A 15,121-nucleotide genomic window follows, 5' to 3' on the forward strand; every position below is an offset into this window, starting at 1 on the left:
TACTGTGAGAGTTACCTCTCGTTCTCACGCATGTCCTGGGCACAGAGTTATAACATGTGTTACAGGCAGTAATACAGTGAGAGTTACCTCTTGTTCTCACGCATGTCCTGGGCACAGAGTTATAACGTGTTACAGGCAGTAATACTGTGAGAGTTACCTCTCGTTCTCACGCATGTCCTGGGCACAGAGTTATAACGTGTTACAGGCAGTAATACAGTGAGAGTTACCTCTCGTTCTCACGCATGTCCTGGGCACAGAGTTATAACGTGTTACAGGCAGTAATACTGTGAGAGTTACCTCTCGTTCTCACGCATGTCCTGGGCACAGAGTTATTACGTGTTACAGGCAGTAATACAGTGAGAGTTACCTCTCGTTCTCACGCATGTCCTGGGCACAGAGTTATAACGTGTTACAGGCAGTAATACTGTGAGAGTTACCTCTCGTTCTCACGCATGTCCTGGGCACAGAGTTATAACGTGTTACAGGCAGTAATACAGTGTGAGTTACCTCTCGTTCTCACGCATGTCCTGGGCACAAAGTTATAACGTGTGTTACAGGCAGTAATACAGTGAGAGTTACCTCTCGTTCTCACGCATGTCCTGGGCACAGAGTTATAACGTGTTACAGGCAGTAATACAGTGAGAGTTACCTCTCGTTCTCACGCATGTCCTGGGCATAGAGTTATAACGTGTTACAGGCAGTAATACAGTGAGAGTTACCGCTCGTTCTCACGCATGTCCTGGGCACAGGGTTATAACGTGTTACAGGCAGTAATACAGTGAGAGTTACCTCTCGTTCTCACGCATGTCCTGGGCACAGAGTTATAACGTGTGTTACAGGCAGTAATATAGTGAGAGTTACCTCTCGTTCTCACGCATGTCCTGGGCACAGAGTTATAACGTGTGTTACAGGCAGTAATATAGTGAGAGTTACCGCTCGTTCTCACGCATGTCCTGGGCACAGAGTTATAACGTGTGTTACAGGTAGTAATACAGTGAGAGTTACCTCTCGTTCTCACGCATGTCCTGGGCACAGAATTATAACGTGTTACAGGCAGTAATACAGTGAGAGTTACCGCTCGCTCTCACGCATGTCCTGGGCACAGAGTTATAACGTGTTACAGGCAGTAATACTGTGAGAGTTACCTCTTGTTCTCACGCATGTCCTGGGCACAGAGTTATAACGTGTTACAGGCAGTAATACTGTGAGAGTTACCTCTCGTTCTCACGCATGTCCTGGGCACAGAGTTATAACGTGTTACAGGCAGTAATACAGTGAGAGTTACCTCTCGTTCTCACGCATGTCCTGGGCACAGAGTTATAACGTGTTACAGGCAGTAATACTGTGAGAGTTACCTCTCGTTCTCACGCATGTCCTGGGCACAGAGTTATAACGTGTTACAGGGGAGTAATACAGTGAGAGTTACCTCTCGTTCTCACGCATGTCCTGAGCATAGGAGTTATAACGTGTTACAGGCAGTAATACAGTGAGAGTTACCTCTCGTTCTCACGCATGTCCTGGGCACAGGGTATATAACGTGTTACAGGCAGTAATACAGTGAGAGTTACCTCTCGTTCTCACGCATGTCCTGGGCACAGAGTCATAACGTGTGTTACAGGCAGTAATATAGTGAGAGTTACCGCTCGTTCTCACGCATGTCCTGGGCACAGAGTTATAACGTGTGTTACAGGTAGTAATACAGTGAGAGTTACCTCTCGTTCTCACGCATGTCCTGGGCACAGAATTATAACGTGTTACAGGCAGTAATACAGTGAGAGTTACCGCTCGCTCTCCACGCATGTCCTGGGCACAGAGTTATAACGTGTTACAGGCAGTAATACAGTGAGAGTTACCTCTCGTTCTCACGCATGTCCTGGGCACAGAGTTATAACGTGTTACAGGCAGTAATACAGTGAGAGTTACCTCTCGTTCTCACGCATGTCCTGGGCACAGAGTTATAACATGTTACAGGCAGTAATACAGTGAGTTACCGCTCGTTCTCACGCATGTCCTGGGCACAGAGATATAACGTGTTACAGGCAGTAATACAGTGAGAGTTACCTCTCGTTCTCACGCATGTCCTGGGCCACAGAGTTATAACATGTTACAGGCAGTAATACTGTGAGAGTTACCTCTCGTTCTCACGCATGTCCTGGGCACAGAGTTATAACGTGTTACAGGCAGTAATACTGTGAGAGTTACCTCTCGTTCTCACGCATGTCCTGGGCACAGAGTTATAACATGTGTTACAGGCAGTAATACAGTGAGAGTTACCTCTTGTTCTCACGCATGTCCTGGGCACAGAGTTATAACGTGTTACAGGCAGTAATACAGTGAGAGTTACCTCTCATTCTCACGCATGTCCTGGGCACAGAGTTATAACGTATGTTACAGCGCAGTAATACAGTGAGAGTTTACCTCTCGTTCTCACGCATGTCCTGGGCACAGAGTTATAACGTGTTAGAGGCAGTAATACTGTGAGAGTTACCTCTCGTTCTCACGCATGTCCTGGGCACAGAGTTATAACGTGTTACAGGCAATAATACAGTGAGAGTTACCTCTCGTTCTCACGCATGTCCTGGGCACAGAGTTATAACATGTGTTACAGGCAGTAATACAGTGAGAGTTACCTCTCGTTCTCACGCATGTCCTGGGCATAGAGTTATAACGTGTTACAGGCAGTAATACAGTGAGAGTTACCGCTCGTTCTCACGCATGTCCTGGGCACAGGGTTATAACGTGTTACAGGCAGTAATACAGTGAGAGTTACCTCTCGTTCTCACGGATGTCCTGGGCACAGAGTTATAACGTGTGTTACAGGCAGTAATATAGTGAGAGTTACCTCTCGTTCTCACGCATGTCCTGGGCACAGAGTTATAACGTGTGTTACAGGCAGTATATATAGTGAGAGTTACCGCTCGTTCTCACGCATGTCCTGGGCACAGAGTTATAACGATGTGTTACAGGTAGTAATACAGTGAGAGTTACCTCTCGTTCTCACGCATGTCCTGGGCACAGAATTATAACGTGTTACAGGCAGTAATACAGTGAGAGTTACCGCTCGCTCTCACGCATGTCCTGGGCACAGAGTTATAACGTGTTACAGGCAGTAATACAGTGAGAGTTACCTCTCGTTCTCACGCATGTCCTGGGCACAGAGTTATAACGTGTTACAGGCAGTAATACAGTGAGAGTTACCCTCTCGTCTCACGCATGTCCTGGGCACAAAGTTATAACATGTGTTACAATACAGTGAGAGTTACCGCTCGTTCTCACGCATGTCCTGGCACAGAGTTATAACATGTTACAGGCAGTAATACAGTGAGAGTTACCGCTCGTTCTCACGCATGTCCTGGGCACAGAGTTATAACATGTTACAGGCAGTAATACAGTGAGAGTTACCGCTCGTTCTCACGCATGTCCTGGGCACAGAGTTATAACGTGTTACAGGCAGTAATACTGTGAGAGTTACCTCTCGTTCTCACGCATGTCCTGGGCACAGAGTTATAACATGTGTTACAGGCAGTAATACAGTGAGAGTTACCTCTTGTTCTCACGCATGTCCTGGGCACAGAGTTATAACGTGTTACAGGCAGTAATACTGTGAGAGTTACCTCTCGTTCTCACGCATGTCCTGGGCACAGAGTTATAACGTGTTACAGGCAGTAATACAGTGAGAGTTACCTCTCGTTCTCACGCATGTCCTGGGCACAGAGTTATAACGTGTTACAGGCAGTAATACTGTGAGAGTTACCTCTCGTTCTCACGCATGTCCTGGGCACAGAGTTATTACGTGTTACAGGCAGTAATACAGTGAGAGTTACCTCTCGTTCTCACGCATGTCCTGGGCACAGAGTTATAACGTGTTACAGGCAGTAATACTGTGAGAGTTACCTCTCGTTCTCACGCATGTCCTGGGCACAGAGTTATAACGTGTTACAGGCAGTAATACAGTGTGAGTTACCTCTCGTTCTCACGCATGTCCTGGGCACAAAGTTATAACGTGTGTTACAGGCAGTAATACAGTGAGAGTTACCTCTCGTTCTCACGCATGTCCTGGGCACAGAGTTATAACGTGTTACAGGCAGTAATACAGTGAGAGTTACCTCTCGTTCTCACGCATGTCCTGGGCATAGAGTTATAACGTGTTACAGGCAGTAATACAGTGAGAGTTACCTCTCGTTCTCACGCATGTCCTGGGCACAGAGTTATAACGTGTTACAGGCAGTAATACAGTGAGAGTTACCTCTCGTTCTCACGCATGTCCTGGGCACAGAGTTATAACGTGTGTTACAGGCAGTTATACAGTGAGTGTTACCTCTCGTTCTCACACATGTCCTGGGCATAGAGTTATAACGTGTTACAGGCAGTAATACAGTGAGAGTTACCTCTCGTTCTCACGCATGTCCTGGGCACAGAGTTATAACATGTGTTACAGGCAGTAATACAGTGAGAGTTACCTCTCGTTCTCACGCATGTCCTGGGCATAGAGTTATAACGTGTGTTACAGGCAGTAATACAGTGAGAGTTACCTCACTTGCTCACGCATGTCCTGGGCACAGAGTTATAACGTGTTACAGGCAGTAATACAGTGAGAGTTACCTCTCGTTCTCACGCATTTCCTGGGCACAGAGTTATAACGTGTTACAGGCAGTAATACAGTGAGAGTTACCTCTCGTTCTCACGCATGTCCTGGGCACAGAGTTATAACGTGTTACAGGCAGTAATACAGTGAGAGTTACCTCTCATTCTCACGCATGTCCTGGGCACAGAGTTATAACGTATGTTACAGGCAGTAATACAGTGAGAGTTACCTCTCGTTCTCACGCATGTCCTGGGCACAGAGTTATAACATGTGTTACAGGAAGTAATACAGTGAGAGTTACCTCTCGTTCTCACGCATGTCCTGGGCACAGAGTTATAACATGTGTTACAGGCAGTAATACAGTGAGAGTTACCTCTCGTTCTCACGCATGTCCTGGGCACAGAGTTATAACATGTGTTACAGGCAGTAATACAGTGAGAGTTACCTCTCGTTCTCACGCATGTCCTGGGCACAGAGTTATAACGTGTTACAGGCAGTAATACAGTGAGAGTTACCTCTCGCTCTCACACATGTCCTGGGCACAGAGTTATAACGTGTTACAGGCAGTAATACAGTGAGAGTTACCTCTCGTTCTCACGCATGTCCTGGGCACAGAGTTATAACGTGTTACAGGCAGTAATACAGTGAGAGTTACCTCTCGTTCTCACGCATGTCCTGGGCACAGAGTTATAACGTGTTACAGGCAGTAATACAGTGAGAGTTACCTCTCGTTCTCACGCATGTCCTGGGCACAGAGTTATAAGATGTGTTACAGGCAGTAATACAGTGAGAGTTACCTCTCATTCTCACGCATGTCCTGGGCACAGAGTTATAACGTGTGTTACAGGCAGTAATACAGTGAGAGTTACCTCTCGTTCTCACGCATGTCCTGGCACAGAGTTATAACGTATGTTACAGGCAGTAATACAGTGAGAGTTACCTCTCGTTCTCACGCATGTCCTGGGCACAGAGTTATAACATGTGTTACAGGAAGTAATACAGTGAGAGTTACCTCTCGTTCTCACGCATGTCCTGGGCACAGAGTTATAACATGTGTTACAGGCAGTAATACAGTGAGAGTTACCTCTCATTCTCACGCATGTCCTGGGCACAGAGTTATAACGTGTTACAGGCAGTAATACAGTGAGAGTTACCTCTCGATCTCACGCATGTCCTGGGCACAGAGTTATAACGTGTTACAGGCAGTAATACAGTGAGAGTTACCTCTCGTTCTCACGCATGTCCTGGGCACAGAGTTATAACGTGTTACAGGCAGTAATACAGTGAGAGTTACCTCTCGTTTCCATGTCCTGGGCACAGAGTTATAAAACATACATGGTTACATTACAGAACAGGTTACACAGTCACATCACGGACAGAGTGGGAAAAATGGGTACAAGGGATAAAAGGCTTGTGAGTTTCAGATAGAAATAGAGCAGCTTTAACATCACCAGACATCAGCGAACGGCTCACACCCTTCGGCTGTGCGCCATTGGGGCAACGCAGATGCACAGTGGGGTGGGTGGCTGAGGTTATGACTCTGTAGCTCAGTATTTGGCGGGTGGTTATGACTCAGTATTTGGCGGGTGGTTATGACTCAGTATTTGGCGGGTGGTTATGACTCTGTAGCTCAGTATTTGGCGGGTGGTTATGACTCAGTATTTGGCGGGTGGTTATGACTCAGTATTTGGCGGGTGGTTATGACTCAGTATTTGGCGGGTGGTTATGACTCAGTATTTGGCGGGTGGTTATGACTCAGTATTTGGCGGGTGGTTATGACTCAGTATTTGGCGGGTGGTTATGACTCAGTATTTGGCGGGTGGTTATGACTCTGTAGCTCAGTATTTGGCGGGTGGTTATGACTCAGTATTTGGCGGGTGGTTATGACTCAGTATTTGGCGGGTGGTTATGACTCAGTATTTGGCGGGTGGTTATGACTCAGTATTTGGCGGGTGGTTATGACTCAGTATTTGGCGGGTGGTTATGACTCAGTATTTGGCGGGTGGTTATGACTCAGTATTTGGCGGGTGGTTATGACTCTGTAGCTCAGTATTTGGCGGGTGGTTATGACTCAGTATTTGGCGGGTGGTTATGACTCAGTATTTGGCGGGTGGTTATGACTCAGTATTTGGCGGGCGACCCAACTCACGCCTCAGTATTTGGCGGGTGGTTATGACTCAGTATTTGGCGGGCGACCCAACTCACGCCTCAGTATTTGGCAGGTTCTTTGCGGTGCCGGTCATGGCTCTGATCGCTAATTTTTTCGGGATCCCAAAGTGGGCGCGAGAGAAGATCGTGAATGGGATCCAGCTGGGAATCCACCTGTACGCCCACGCCGTCTTCCTGGTGAGAGATCCGCCGGGAGGGGGACGTGGCGCGCGTCGGGCGGGGGACGTGGGGCGCGTCGGGAGGGGGACGTGGGGCGCGTCGGGAGGGGGACGTGGGGCGCATCGGGCGGGGGACGTGGCGCGCGTCGGGAGGGGGACGTTACGCATTTTGTCTCCCTTACCAGTGTTCCTCTCTCTTCCTTACCCGTGCCCCTCTCTCCTCTCCCTTACCTGTGCCCCTCTGTATCTCCTCTCTCCCTTACCCGTGCCCCTCTCCCTCCTCTCCCTTACCCGTGCCCCTCTCCTCTCCCTTACCCGTGCCCCTCTCCCTTACCCGTGCCCCTCTCCCTTACCCGTGCCCCTCTCCCTCTCCCTTACCCGTGTCCCTCTCCTCTCTCCCTTACCCGTGCCCCTCTCCCTTACCCGTGCCCCTCTCTTTCCTCTCTCCCTTACCCGTGTCCCTCTCCTCTCTCCCTTACCCGTGCCCCTCTCCCTTACCCGTGCCCCTCTCCCTTACCCGTGCCCCTCTCCCTCCTCTCCCTTACCCGTGCCCCTCTCCCTCCTCTCCCTTACCCGTGTCCCTCTCCTCTCTCCCTTACCCGTGCCCCTCTCCCTTACCCGTGCCCCCCTCTCTCCTCGCTCCCTTACCCGTGCCTCCTCTCTCCCTTACCCATGCCCCTCTCTCTTCTCCCTTACCCTTGCCGCTCTCTCCCTCCTTACCTGTGTCCCTCTCCCTGCCCCCCAGATCATCACCCGGCCCTCTGCAGCTAACAGGAACTTCCCGTACCATGTGCGCACCTCTCAGATTGGGATCATGGAGCAGAGCACGGAGAAATTCCCCCACCACGTGTACGGGAACGTCACCTTCATCAGCGACTCGGTCCCCAACGTCACCGAGCTCTTCTCCATCCCGAGCGGGAGCACCGAGGGGGTGAGACACTCCGTGTACAATCGCCCACCTCCTATACATCTCCTCTCAGTACCCTATATACTTCTGATGCTATCTCATGGTATACATTTACCGAAACTCCAAACCCTAATGAGATAAAGTGACTCGCCCAGCAGCTGACACCGGGATTGGGACCACGGCCCCCCGCGTCACACTCTGTGTGATTGTTATCAGTGTCGGGGCCTTCACGCCCGGAGCCTGCTTCAGCGCGGTGACATAACGTAGCGCCGCATTATACTGTAGTGAAGTACTGGCCGGTTCTGCTGGGGTTAAACCCCACGGAAACTCTGAGTGGTCAGCGGCTGGAATAACCTTGCCCACGCCTGTCACATTCAGGTGGCCGGTCTCTGGGGCTGGACATGAGACGGGGACTGTGTAGGAAGGTATATTAACCTATCCTACTGTATATATCTTTAGGTAACGTCCTCTATATCAATTCATCCATACGGGATAGAGAGGGCGAAGTATACAAAGCAAGGGGCGAATCTCTGACACGTTCCTCCACTTCTGTCCTTCTTCTTCCTCTTGTAACAACCCCGTTACTCTTCTATCCTGCTGCTGCAACTGTTTCATTCATCTCACCTCTTCCCCCTCGGCCTTTCTTCTCCCAGCTCTTCCTCCCTCCTCTCACCTCTTCCTCCCTCTGCCTTTCTTCTCCCAGATCTTCCTCCCTCCTCTCACCTCTTCCTCCCTCCTCTCACCTCTTCCTCCCTCTGCCTTTCCTCTCCCAGCTCTTCCTCCCTCCTCTCACCTCTTCCTCCCTCTGCCTTTCCTCTCCCAGCTCTTCCTCCCTCCTCTCACCTCTTCCTCCCTCTGCCTTTCCTCTCCCAGCTCTTCCTCCCTCCTCTCACCTCTTCCTCCCTCTGCCTTTCCTCTCCCAGCTCTTCCTCCCTCCTCCCACCTCTTCCTCCCTCTGCCTTTCCTCTCCAGCTCTTCCTCCCTCCTCTCACCTCTTCCTCCCTCTGCCTTTCCTCTCCCAGCTCTTCCTCCCTCCTCCCACCTCTTCCTCCCTCTGCCTTTCCTCTCCCAGCTCTTCCTCCCTCCTCTCACCTCTTCCTCCCTCTGCCTTTCCTCTCTCCTCCCACCTCTTCCTCCCTCTGCCTTTCCTCTCTCCTCCCACCTCTTCCCCCTCTGCCTTTCCCCTCTCCTCCCACCTCTTCCCCCTCTGCCTTTCCTCTCTCACCCACCTCTTCCTCCCTCTGCCTTTCCTCTCTCCTCCCACCTCTTCCCCCTCTGCCTTTCCCCTCTCCTCCCACCTCTTCCCCCTCTCCTCCCACCTCTTCCCCCTCTGCCTTTCCTCTCTCACCCACCTCTTCCTCCCTCTGCCTTTCCTCTCTCCTCCCACCTCTTCCCCCTCTGCCTTTCCTCTCTCCCCCACCTCTTCCTCCCTCTGCCTTTCCTCTCTCCTCCCACCTCTTCCTCCCTCTGCCTTTCCTCTCTCCTCCCACCTCTTCCCCCTCTGCCTTTCCTCTCTCCTCCCACCTCTTCCTCCCTCTGCCTTTCCTCTCTCCTCCCACCTCTTCCTCCCTCTGCCTTTCCTCTCTCCTCCCACCTCTTCCTCCTCTGCCTTTCCTCTCTCCTCCCACCTCTTCATCCCTCTGCCTTTCCTCTCTCCTCCCACCTCTTCCTCCCTCTGCCTTTCCTCTCTCCTCCCACCTCTTCCTCCCTCTGCCTTTCCTCTCTCCTCCCACCTCTTCCCCCTCTGCCTTTCCTCTCTCCTCCCACCTCTTCCCCCTCTGCCTTTCCTCTCTCCTCCCACCTCTTCCTCCCTCTGCATTTCCTCTCTCCTCCCACCTCTTCCCCCTCTGCCTTTCCTCTCTCCTCCCACCTCTTCCCCCTCTGCCTTTCCTCTCTCCTCCCACCTCTTCCCCCTCTGCCTTTCCTCTCTCCTCCCACCTCTTCCCCCTCTGCCTTTCCTCTCTCCTCCCACCTCTTCCTCCCTCTGCATTTCCTCTCTCCTCCCACCTCTTCCTCCCTCTGCCTTTCCTCTCTCCTCCCACCTCTTCCTCCCTCTGCCTTTCCTCTCTCCTCCCACCTCTTCCTCCCTCTGCCTTTCCTCTCTCCTCCCACCTCTTCCTCCCTCTGCCTTTCCTCTCTCACCCACCTCTTCCTCCCTCTGCCTTTCTCTCTCTCCTCCCACCTCTTGCTCCCTCTGCCTTTCCTCTCTCCTCCCACCTCTTCCCCCTCTGCCTTTCCTCTCTCCTCTCACCTCTTCCTCCCTCTGCCTTTCCTCTCTCCTCCCACCTCTTCCCCCTCTGCCTTTCCTCTCTCCTCCCACCTCTTCCTCCCTCTGCCTTTCCTCTCTCCTCCCACCTCTTCCTCCCTCTACCTTTCCTCTCTCCTCCCACATCTTCCCCCTCTGCCTTTCCCCTCTCCTCCCACCTCTCCCCCTCTGCCTTTCCTCTCTCCTCCCACCTCTTCCTCCTCTGCCTTTCCTCTCTCCTCCCACCTCTTCCTCCCTCTGCCTTTCCTCTCTCCTCCCACCTCTCCCCCCTCTGCCTTTCCTCTCTCCTCCCACCTCTTCCTCCTCTGCCTTTCCTCTCTCCTCCCACCTCTTCCTCCCTCTGCCTTTCCTCTCTCCTCCCACCTCTTCCCCCTCTGCCTTTCCTCTCTCCTCTCACCTCTTCCCCCCTCTGCCTTTCCTCTCTCCTCCCACCTCTTCCCCCTCTGCCTTTCCTCTCTCTCTTCCTCCCTCTGCCTTTCCTCTCTCCTCCCACCTCTTCCCCCTCTGCCTTTCCTCTCTCCTCCCACATCTTCCCCCCTCTGCCTTTCCTCTCTCCTCCCACCTCTTCCCCCTCTGCCTTTCCCCTCTACTCCCACCTCTTCCTCCCTCTGCCTTTCCTCTCTCCTCCCACCTCTTCCTCCCTCTGCCTTTCCTCTCTCCTCCCACCTCTTCCCCCTCTGCCTTTCCTCTCTCCTCCCACCTCTTCCTCCCTCTGCCTTTCCCCTCTCCTCCCACCTCTCCCCCCTCTGCCTTTCCTCTCTCCTCCCACCTCTTCCCCCCTCTGCCTTTCCTCTCTCCTCCCACCTCTTCCCCCTCTGCCTTTCCTCTCTCCTCCCACATCTTCCCCCCTCTGCCTTTCCTCTCTCCTCCCACCTCTTCCTCCCTCTGCCTTTCCTCTCTCCTCCCACCTCTTCCCCCTCTGCCTTTCCTCTCTCCTCCCACCTCTTCCTCCCTCTGCATTTCCTCTCTCCTCCCACCTCTTCCTCCCTCTGCCTTTCCTCTCTCCTCCCACCTCTTCCTCCCTCTGCCTTTCCTCTCTCCTCCCACCTCTTCCCCCTCTGCCTTTCCTCTCTCCTCCCACCTCTTCCTCCCTCTGCATTTCCTCTCTCCTCCCACCTCTTCCTCCCTCTGCCTTTCCTCTCTCCTCCCACCTCTTCCCCCTCTGCCTTTCCTCTCTCCTCCCACCTCTTCCTCCCTCTGCATTTCCTCTCTCCTCCCACCTCTTCCCCCCTCTGCCTTTCCCCTCTCCTCCCACCTCTCCCCCCTCTGCCTTTCCTCTCTCCTCCCACCTCTTCCTCCCTCTGCCTTTCCTCTCTCCTCCCACCTCTTCCCCCCTCTGCCTTTCCTCTCTCCTCCCACCTCTCCCCCCTCTGCCTTTCCCCTCTCCTCCCACCTCTTCCTCCCTCTGCCTTTCCTCTCTCACCCACCTCTTCCTCCCTCTGCCTTTCCTCTCTCCTCCCACCTCTTCCTCCCTCTGCCTTTCCTCTCTCCTCCCACCTCTTCCCCCTCTGCCTTTCCTCTGTCCTCCCACCTCTTCCTCCCTCTGCCTTTCCTCTCTCCTCCCACCTCTTCCTCCCTCTGCCTTTCCTCTCTCCTCCCACCTCTTCCCCCCTCTGCCTTTCCTCTCTCCTCCCACCTCTTCCTCCCTCTGCCTTTCCTCTCTCCTCCCACCTCTTCCCCCTCTGCCTTTCCTCTCTCCTCCCACCTCTTCCCCCTCTGCCTTTCCTCTCTCCCCCCACCTCTTCCTCCCTCTGCCTTTCCTCTCTCCTCCCACCTCTTCCCCCTCTGCCTTTCCTCTCTCCTCCCACCTCTTCCCCCTCTGCCTTTCCTCTCTCCTCCCACATCTTCCCCCCTCTGCCTTTCCTCTCTACTCCCACCTCTTCCTCCCTCTGCCTTTCCTCTCTCCTCCCACCTCTTCCTCCCTCTGCCTTTCCTCTCTCCTCCCACCTCTTCCTCCCTCTGCCTTTCCCCTCTCCTCCCACCTCTTCCTCCCTCTGCCTTTCCTCTCTCCTCCCACCTCTTCCTCCCTCTGCCTTTCCCCTCTCCTCCCACCTCTCCCCCCTCTGCCTTTCCTCTCTCCTCCCACCTCTTCCCCCTCTGCCTTTCCTCTCTCCTCCCACCTCTTCCTCCCTCTGCCTTTCCTCTCTCCTCCCACCTCTTCCCCCTCTGCCTTTCCTCTCTCCTCCCACCTCTTCCCCCTCTGCCTTTCCTCTCTCCTCCCACCTCTTCCCCCTCTGCCTTTCCTCTCTCCTCCCACCTCTTCCCCCTCTGCCTTTCCTCTCTCCTCCCACCTCTTCCTCCCTCTGCCTTTCCTCTCTCCTCCCACCTCTTCCTCCCTCTGCCTTTCCTCTCTCACCCACCTCTTCCTCCCTCTGCCTTTCCTCTCTCCTCCCACCTCTTCCCCCTCTGCCTTTCCCCTCTCCTCCCACCTCTTCTCCCACCTCTTCCCCCTCTGCCTTTCCTCTCTCACCCACCTCTTCCTCCCTCTGCCTTTCCTCTCTCACCCACCTCTTCCTCCCTCTGCCTTTCCCCTCTCCTCCCACCTCTTCCCCCTCTGCCTTTCCTCTCTCACCCACCTCTTCCTCCCTCTGCCTTTCCTCTCTCCTCCCACCTCTTCCTCCCTCTGCCTTTCCTCTCTCCTCCCACCTCTTCCCCCTCTGCCTTTCCTCTCTCCTCCCACCTCTTCCTCCCTCTGCCTTTCCTCTCTCCTCCCACCTCTTCCTCCCTCTACCTTTCCTCTCTCCTCCCACCTCTTCCCCCTCTGCCTTTCCTCTCTCCCCCCACCTCTTCCTCCCTCTGCCTTTCCTCTCTCCTCCCACCTCTTCCCCCTCTGCCTTTCCTCTCTCCTCCCACCTCTTCCTCCCTCTGCCTTTCCTCTCTCCTCCCACCTCTTCCCCCTCTGCCTTTCCTCTCTCCTCCCACCTCTTCCCCCTCTGCCTTTCCTCTCTCCTCCCACCTCTTCCCCCTCTGCCTTTCCTCTCTCCTCCCACCTCTTCCTCCCTCTGCCTTTCCTCTCTCCTCCCACCTCTTCCCCCCTCTGCCTTTCCTCTCTCCTCCCACCTCTTCCTCCCTCTGCCTTTCCTCTCTCCTCCCACCTCTTCCCCCCTCTGCCTTTCCCCTCTACTCCCACCTCTTCCTCCCTCTGCCTTTCCTCTCTCCTCCCACCTCTTCCTCCCTCTGCCTTTCCTCTCTCCTCCCACCTCTTCCCCCTCTGCCTTTCCTCTCTCCTCCCACCTCTTCCTCCCTCTGCCTTTCCTCTCTCCTCCCACCTCTTCCTCCCTCTGCCTTTCCTCTCTCCTCCCACCTCTTCCTCCTCTGCCTTTCCTCTCTCCTCCCACCTCTTCCTCCCTCTGCCTTTCCTCTCTCCTCCCACCTCTTCCCCCTCTGCCTTTCCTCTCTCCTCCCACCTCTTCCCCCTCTGCCTTTCCTCTCTCCTCCCACCTCTTCCTCCCTCTGCCTTTCCCCTCTCCTCCCACCTCTTCCTCCCTCTGCCTTTCCTCTCTCCTCCCACCTCTTCCTCCCTCTGCCTTTCCCCTCTCCTCCCCCCTCTGCCTCTCCTCCCTCTGCCTTTCCTCTCTCCTCCCACCTCTCCCTCCCTCGGCTCTCTCCCCCCACCTCTCCCTCCCTCGGCTCTCTCCCCCCACCTCTCCCTCCCTCGGCTCTCTCCCCCCTCCACACTTCCTCACTCACTCCCTTTCTCTCCCCCCAGATGAATAAACCCGCGCATTATCCTGTGACCCTTGGGGAGTGTTATTCGCAGCTATCCTGTGACCCTTGGGGAGTGTTATTCGCAGCTGACCTTTGACCCTCATCATGTGATCAGCCCCCCGTCTGTGAATGGGGTTCCTGGGAGTCAGAAGGTGGGGGAGACGCAGCTGGGGGGCCTCCAGCATCTCCCGGCCCCCCAAATCCACCATCAGAATGGCTTCCCTGAGTACTTCAGTATCCGCTCGGCAGGGCCCCCGCCCCTGTAGGGCCTTCCCTGGGACACTGGGGTCCTCGCTGAGCCGAGGCGGGCCCTCGGGGGGCCACACGGACTGACTTTCTGAGCCAGAAACCAATCTCTGCCTGGGCATGCGTGTGTGTGTATACGTGTGCATATGTATCTATGTGTGTGTGTGTGTGTGTATACGTGTGCATGTGTATCTATGTGTGTGTGTGTCTATACCTGGGGGGCAGGTATATATAAATGTGCGTGTGTGTGTATACGTGTGCATGTGTATCTATGTGTGTGTATGTGTATGTGTCTATACCTGGGGGGCAGGTATATATAAATGTGCGTGTGTGTGTGTATACGTGTGCATGTGTATACAGCAGTGTGTATCTATGTGTGTGCGTGTGTGTGTATACGTGTGCATGTGTATCTATGTGTGTGTGTGTGTGTGTGTCTATACCTGGGGGGCAGGTATATATAAATGTGCGTGTGTGTGTGTATACGTGTGCATGTGTATACAGCAGTGTGTATCTATGTGTGTGCGTGTGTGTGTATACGTGTGCATGTGTATCTATGTGTGTGTGTGTGTGTCTATACCTGGGGGGCAGGTATATATAAATGTGTGTGTGTGTGTATACAGCAGTGTGTATCTATGTGTGTGTATGTGTCTATACCTGGGGGGCAGGTATATATAAATGTGCGTGTGTGTATATACGTGTGCAGCATGTGTATACAGCAGTGTGTATCTATGTGTGTGTATGTGTCTATACCTGGGGGGCAGGTATATATAAATGTGCGTGTGTGTGTGTATACGTGTGCATGTGTATACAGCAGTGTGTATCTATGTGTGTGCGTGTGTGTGTATACGTGTGCATGTGTATCTATGTGTGTGTGTGTGTGTCTATACCTGGGGGGCAGGTATATATAAATGTGTGTGTGTGTGTGTATACGTGTGCATGTGTATACAGCAGTGTGTATCTATGTGTGTGTATGTGTGTGTCTATACCTGGGGGGTAGGTATATATAAATGTGTGTGTGTATACGTGTGCATGTGTATACAGCAGTGTGTATCTGTGTGTGTGTGTGTGTATACGTGTGCATG

General features: G+C 53.4%; 1 protein-coding gene across 1 annotated transcript in view; it reads left to right on the plus strand.

Annotated features, from left to right (window-relative positions):
• The window catches only part of TMEM145 (transmembrane protein 145), a 222,693-nt gene extending 208,459 nt beyond the window's left edge, over positions 1 to 14,234 (plus strand). Inside the window, exons 13-15 of the mRNA XM_075584146.1 lie at positions 6,808 to 6,931; positions 7,658 to 7,857; positions 13,846 to 14,234. Of these exons, the coding sequence (XP_075440261.1) occupies positions 6,808 to 6,931; positions 7,658 to 7,857; positions 13,846 to 14,059 (538 nt within the window). The 3' untranslated portion in view covers positions 14,060 to 14,234. The remainder of the gene's footprint in view (positions 1 to 6,807; positions 6,932 to 7,657; positions 7,858 to 13,845) is intronic.
• Positions 14,235 to 15,121: the final 887 nt, after the last annotated feature.

The sequence above is a fragment of the Ascaphus truei genome, unplaced genomic scaffold (genome assembly GCF_040206685.1).
Source record: "Ascaphus truei isolate aAscTru1 unplaced genomic scaffold, aAscTru1.hap1 HAP1_SCAFFOLD_458, whole genome shotgun sequence".
Classification (NCBI taxonomy): Eukaryota; Metazoa; Chordata; class Amphibia; order Anura; family Ascaphidae; genus Ascaphus; species Ascaphus truei.